The 6,185-nt window shown below is 62.7% G+C and overlaps 3 protein-coding genes and 1 non-coding gene across 4 annotated transcripts; 1 reads left to right on the top strand and 3 right to left on the bottom strand.

The window, feature by feature from the left end:
- Positions 1-150: 150 nt before the first annotated feature.
- On the top strand, positions 151-231 carry LBRM_21_tRNA1. The gene has a single exon. It is a non-coding gene; the product is annotated as a tRNA-Ser (tRNA).
- A 619-nt stretch (positions 232-850) lies between these two features.
- LBRM_21_0580 (conserved hypothetical protein) lies at positions 851-2,176 on the bottom strand (the record flags this gene model as incomplete). Its single annotated transcript, XM_001564717.1, has 1 exon — positions 851-2,176. The coding sequence occupies one exon, from the start codon at positions 2,174-2,176 to the stop codon at positions 851-853; it is 1,326 nt and encodes a 441-aa protein (XP_001564767.1).
- A 649-nt stretch (positions 2,177-2,825) lies between these two features.
- LBRM_21_0570 (conserved hypothetical protein) lies at positions 2,826-4,493 on the bottom strand (the record flags this gene model as incomplete). Its single annotated transcript, XM_001564716.1, has 1 exon — positions 2,826-4,493. The coding sequence occupies one exon, from the start codon at positions 4,491-4,493 to the stop codon at positions 2,826-2,828; it is 1,668 nt and encodes a 555-aa protein (XP_001564766.1).
- Positions 4,494-5,230: 737 nt separating this feature from the next.
- On the bottom strand, positions 5,231-5,860 carry LBRM_21_0560 (conserved hypothetical protein; the record flags this gene model as incomplete). The annotated part of the gene is made up of 1 exon (XM_001564715.2): positions 5,231-5,860. One exon carries the CDS (start codon positions 5,858-5,860, stop codon positions 5,231-5,233), a length of 630 nt encoding a protein of 209 aa, XP_001564765.1.
- Between the last annotated feature and the right edge of the window lie 325 nt (positions 5,861-6,185).

Genomic DNA, 6,185 nt, shown 5'->3' with positions numbered 1-6,185 from the left:
TGCCCCCCCTACCGCCACCGCCCTGCCCCCCTACCGCCACCGCCCTGTCCCCCTACCGCCACCGCCCTGCTCCCCTACCGCCACCTCGACGTGCCAACGCGAGGTTGTCGTCATACTCCGGCGTTCATTTTGTTATCGCGGGTGACCACAGCAAACGTGGCCGAGTGGTTAAGGCGCCTGCCTGCTAAGCAGGTGTGATCTCACGCGAAGGTTCGAACCCTTCCGTTTGCGTACTTTTTCTAGCTATCTCAAGCCTGCTGGCCACCACCGTCTCGTTATCGCCGGTATTTCGAGTACGACCATACTTGAGTGAAAACACCATATCCCGTCCGATTTGTGAAGTTAAGCACTCACAGGCTCAGTTAGTACTGAGGTCAGTGATGACTCGGGAACCCTGAGTGCCGTACTCCACCCTTTTTGCCACCACCCCAGAAAGGCTGGCGGGGAGGGCAATCCACCCCCTGACGGTAGCGCTGCCGCCATCGTGGTTCGGGTCTCCCGCAGGTGTGTGGGGGGGGGGGCCTGGCCGCCCTGGCGGCGTGTTTTTGGCGGGGTGCAGGGTGTGGGTGTGTGCGTTTCGGGAGGGATGGTGGTGGGGGGACGGGGGGGCACCGTCCACCCCCGTCCCTGGTTTCATCGGCCAGCGCCTACGCGCCGAGCATGCATCGCCGCAGTGCTACGGACTTGGGTTGTTTTTCTCTGCGTATGCGTGGCAGCCTCGGCAGCCTACGAGCGGAGGGTACATTGTTTTCTCTTTATCAACGCCGTCATCTCACTACCCCTTAAAAACGCCGACGCGCACGCCTCTCGCCACCGAAACGGCGGAGGTCCTTTTTCGCCCTCTTGCCAGCTAGTCGCAAAAGTAGAAGCACAGGCGACCGCACTCACTCACCACGGCGGCGAAGTTGTCATGGCCGTCGAGAGCGACGCAGCCCTCCTCGCCCGTTGGCACCTCCACAGGCGCACGCGAGCGGTACGGGAACTGGGTCGACGCGGCAGCCGACGACGCCGCCATTCCGGCCACGTCGCGCAACGCGCCTTCCTCGACCTCCTCGTTCTGGTTTTCATACATGCCCGCCTCGCCACGCCCCCGCCAGTCCCGTACCCCACCGCTGGCGTCGCACGTGATGAAGCCGGTCGCATACGGCGCGTACAGACCCGTGATGGGCGTCTTGAGCGCGGCGCTGCACAGCGGTGGCGGTCCGCCGCACGGACCGGCCGCGGTGGCGGTGGATGTTGGCCTGCGCAGGTCCCACACAAGCACCGCACCCCCCTCAGTCCCCGCGTACAGCAGCGCGTCCTTGACGGCGCAGGCGGTCAGCTGCTCGCGCACCGACCACCGCCACGCGCGTGACAGGAACGTGTTGCCTGTGACAGTGCTGCCGTACGCACACGCGCTGCGCAGGGCCGAAAGGTTCACCTCGATGATGCTATTGTGGTGCCGCAGCAGCACCACGTCCTGGGTGCCGGGCAGCGTCAGGATCTCCTGCACCGCGAAGCCGGCGAGTGCCGGCACCCTCCACGTCGCCTCTAGCGTAACACCGGTGCCGCGCAGCTGCCACAGCTGCAGTTGGTTGTCTGCGCCATCACAGCTGGCCGTAATGAAGGCAGCAGTTGGGGTGACCGCTGGATCGACTGACGAGCTCGCGTCTGTCAGCATGTTCTCGCTGGGGTTGAAGACAGCCACAGCAGTCCAGGTAGTCGCGCCGGCGCTGGCGAAGGCGCGCGGCAGTCGCTGATAGCGGACCCGCGTGGCAGCTGGCACCGCCGATGCCGCAGGAGAGGAGACCACATCGTCCTCCGCGGCGTAGTCATCTTGCTCGTCGTCCGCAACGATCTGCCGGCGGTAGACGTATGACGTAGTGGAGGTTGGCGCGGCGTCGGTGTTCGTCTTCTCAGCGGCTTGCACAATCACGTAGACATCCGCGCCGTCTGCGCTGCGCATCAGCGTAATCGCGCTCACCACTGTGGCGGGGCGCGGCACCCGCACGTGCACCACGCGCAGCGGCAGCGCCTGCTCATTCGGCGCCGCCATCTCGACAACGGTGAAGAACAACGGCGACGACGTTTTCGTGTAGCTCACGGCTGCAATGACGACGCCACCACCGGTGTGGTGGAGGAGGCGCACCTCCTGCGGATCGCGCGGCAGCAACATGTAGGCGATGCGACGCAGCATGATGAACTGAATCTTTCCGCGTATGAAGACTAAAGGGAAGACAGGGCAACGCAATGAGGGCCCCGGCGAGGAGGGGAGGAGGGAGGGGTCGGCTTTTTCTTGCGGTGCGTGGCTCGATGTGCCCACGCCAGCGAAGAGCAGAGGTGGTGCAGGAGAGAGAGAGAGAGAGGGCGATGAGAGGCCAGACGCGTCTAAAGAGCGGAGGAGCTGCGCACCGCTGCACATGAAGCTGCATTGAGTAACTAAGAGACAAAGCACACAAGTGGCGATAGCCTGAGCTGTGCAGCATCAACCATACGCGACTCGGGCCCTTGCTGCCCGCCCACGAGAGACGCAGCATCCCTTCTCGTCCTTATACCCTCTGCGCTGTAGATTTTGTGCCGAGTGCACTCCTTGTTTCGCCCCCCGGGCATGCCGCCAGGCAGACACCGAGATGCACGTAGACACAACAGGGGTCGCATTACTCGTGCGCGTTAGTGGCGGTGTGCCCCACGCAAAGGCCTTTTATAGTGAGTGCCCGTACTCACAGTTCGATTACAACGTGTGGTGCACCTTCCCCTTCCTGGCCCACCCTCGGCAGCACCGACCCACAGCGGCGACTCGCTCTCTGCCTGCCTGCTTCTCTTGTCACCGACAGGCCCACCTCGATTCAGTCGTCCATCACTATGTCGGGGATGTCGTCGTCGGTATTGTCCACCGCGGCGAGCAACTTCGGGTGTGGCGCCGACTTTACAGGCTGCGGCGCTGGTGGAGTGGCCACCGGCGGCACGTACTTTTGCGCTGGCGTGCGAGTCGAAGCTGCGGCCACTGCAGGTACTGCACTAATAGTGATCTCCTTTGCATCTGCCGGAGCGGGAGCCGCAACGGTCGACGCGACAGGCCACAGCTGCCGTTGCGGCGGTGGCGTCATTACATGCGCGCTCGGCGTGGTCACCGTTTCTACAGGGGGCCCTGCAGGCACAAATGTGCGCCGCTTTGCTTTCTCCACCACCAACTGCGCTGGCTGGAGCGGCGGCAGTGCGACTGGGTGGCGGAGAAGCTGCAGAACGTGACCGAGGCGCACTACTGCAGCCCCGACCGCGGCTGTCACTGGAAGCAGTGGTAACGCCGCCGACGTAGCCTTCTTGCCTCCATCTTGGCTGGGCTCGACCGTCAAACTTGGTTCCTCCGCTGCGCTCAGCACCGGCACTCCCCGATGTAGACGCGCGGCGAGGACGTTAATCGCGCGCGTCGTCGTCGCCAGCAGCTGCGCTGGGAGTCCGGGTCGGCATATGAAGAGGAAGGCTTCGAGCAGCTGAAGACTGGCTGCGTGCCAGGCGGCCGGCACACCCCAGCGCAGCACCGCCGCGCCGGTTGCATCCCCTGCCGTCCCCGGTAACGTGGAAGCTGTGTTGAAGGCTCCGCTGTATTCCTGCTCGCTGAGGTAGCACGGCAGCACACCGTCCTCTACCACCTCGATCGCATGCCGCAGTGCCGCCTGCTGCAAGGTAACTGCTGGCACATACCCGCCGGCCGCGTAGAGCATGTCCACCAGGGCACGCAACTTCCGCGCCGTCCGGTCAGTGTGAATGCGCGCCGCCTGCTGGACAGATTCGGCCGGCTCTTCCCGCAGCCGCTGGTCCTCGGCGAACACCAGCAAGCCACCGAGGGCTGCGGTGGACGTGTTCGACGCCATCGCCGAAGGCAGGACGTGCACAAAGGCCTCTGCGTACCACGGCGGCACGAGCTGCGGCGCATCCAGCAAGAGCACCCCAGGCTCCCGCAGGAGGCTCTCCAGCAGCTCAGTCAATGCGTGGGCGGCACCGGCGCGGTACGTGGTGCACAGCATTGCTAGCGTTTCCCACGCCTCTGGGGTGGACAGCCACGGCGTCAGCACAGCCAGCGCCACCCGCTTCAGGATGTCTTCCAGCGACGGCAGGAGTTGCAGCCCGTAGGCTACCACCGCTGCACAGAGGCCTTGATACTGCAAGGCAGACATGGCAGCAAAGACGTCAAGGCGACTGCCCTTGACTGCAGTGGAGGCTTTCAGATGCGCCTCTCCACCCACCCGGTCATCACGCGCGCGCTTGAGAGGCGGTGAGGTCGTCTCCGCCACAGCACTGTTCAGTTCGGCAGCCTTTAGCTGCTGCATGTACGCGTGCGCCTCCTGCGCGATGGAGTCGAGCTGCTCCAGCGTTGCGTACAGCGCCTCCTGAGCCGTGATGATGCGCGTCGATGCGGCGAAGACAGGACGGAGGTCCTCGTTGACAGAGGTGGCGCCACCATCCGCAGTGGCAGCGGAGACAGAAGTGTGGCGTGCGCTTTTCTTCTTCGCCATTGTGATGATGGTAGCGCTTGTCTGTGGAGGAAACAGAGGGGATGCCGTGGGGAGGGGGAGGGGGCAGGGCAGGGGAAGGGACTGTGAGCAGTTGATGCGGGGGTGCTTTAGCCCCGTGGTGTCCTGTGGGGGGGGGGGCTTGTCCTTCCTACCGAGACAAGAGAAAGAGGGGTGGGGTGTGGGTGACGTGGCCAGCAGAGGGCGGGGAGGAAAGGATGATGACGACTGAGAGTGAAGGCCGCTAGATGAGAAAAGAGACCAGCATATAGGCAGGGGCGCCGTGTGATCGTGGCGGTGGCGGCGAGGCCTCCATCCACCATTTCCATATTCTCGAGGATGCTCTCCGTGTGGCTGTGCGATTGTCGGAAGAGAAGGGAGTGGGGGGGGGCGCAGGGGCAACGCGCACGCGTTCAAGTGAGGCCGATGCTCTAATAAGGGTAGGACATGTGCCTACACACATACGGGAGAGCAGCAGCGCAAAGATGACACGTTAGGGGGGAGGTTGAGGAAAGGAACAGAGTCGTGTGTCAGGAGATGATGGGTGAGGAAGGAGAGGCACACACGCATGCATACAAGCACAGATAACTCAAGTTCCTCCCTCCGGCTACTCCTGTCCCAGTCTCCGTCCTCCTGCTCGTTTTCTCTTTCCCCCGACACATTTCTTTCGCAGAGGCGATACGATCGATGTCAGCAAGTAGAACATAAACGAAATGGGCGAAGATGTGGCGCCGGCCATGTTAGCTGAGCTTGCGCTCTGCTATGATTAGTTTGACGTGTGCCCCCGACACAGCCTTCTCGTAGTGCATTAACGCCACCCGCAACTCCGCTAACGTCTTGATGTTCCGCTCGCGCTGCACCACCTCCTCTGGCACTGGCTCTGTCACCTCAACGAAAAAATCCGTCTTACAGTACACGAGACGCTTTCCCATCTTGTCGATGGTGCTCACCACCAGCAGCTTTTCGCCTTCCCGAAGGTTGCGCATGCAGTTGGACTGAATGCTGACGGATACATGCGAGTGGGACGCTGGCAACAGTCGCTCTATCAGGTGGATTGTGTTGCACGAGTCGCACATGGAAGTCGCGAACCCGAAAGAGAGCTCGCGACGTTGCTGCTGTTCGAGCACCGAGTCGCACGCCGCACCCGAGATCTGGACCGGGAACGCCATCATAGACGCAACCATCTTGTCGGTGTGCCGTGCATCTGGCTCCAGCGCAACCCGCACCTCCTCCAGCTTCAGCCCAATGGCAGCCGCGGTAAGGGAGGTGATGGGGCTGATTTGCAGAAACTTGTGAACTTGCTCGACAAACGTCGGGTTGTGCTTCACCACTGGCACCCATAGCGCCTGCCTCGCCAGCAGAGACGCCATATCGTGTGTGTGCGCGTGGTGAGACGACGTGCGTGAATAGTAGGAGAGAGGCCGCGGAAAAGAAAGCGCACGAGACACTTGCGAATAACGCGGAGGATGCGGGGCGCTATGTTGTCGCCTTGGATGATATAAAGAGAAGGACTAGACAGTCGAGCAGGAAAGCGCGGAAGGTGCGACGGGTGCGCAGCAGAAGATAAACGACAAGAACGACACTCGCACTTTTTCCTTATTCGTACTCGAGTGCGTACGCATGCGTAATGGGATGGTTTGTGAGCGGCACGGCAACCCCGTGGACAATACCCGACCCCCCACACGCGCGTCGCGG

The sequence above is a fragment of the Leishmania braziliensis genome, chromosome 21 (genome assembly GCF_000002845.2).
Source record: "Leishmania braziliensis MHOM/BR/75/M2904 complete genome, chromosome 21".
Taxonomy (NCBI): Eukaryota; Euglenozoa; class Kinetoplastea; order Trypanosomatida; family Trypanosomatidae; genus Leishmania; species Leishmania braziliensis.
The sequence above is the reverse complement of the archived record's forward strand: the minus strand, read 5'-3'. Positions and strand labels throughout refer to the sequence as shown.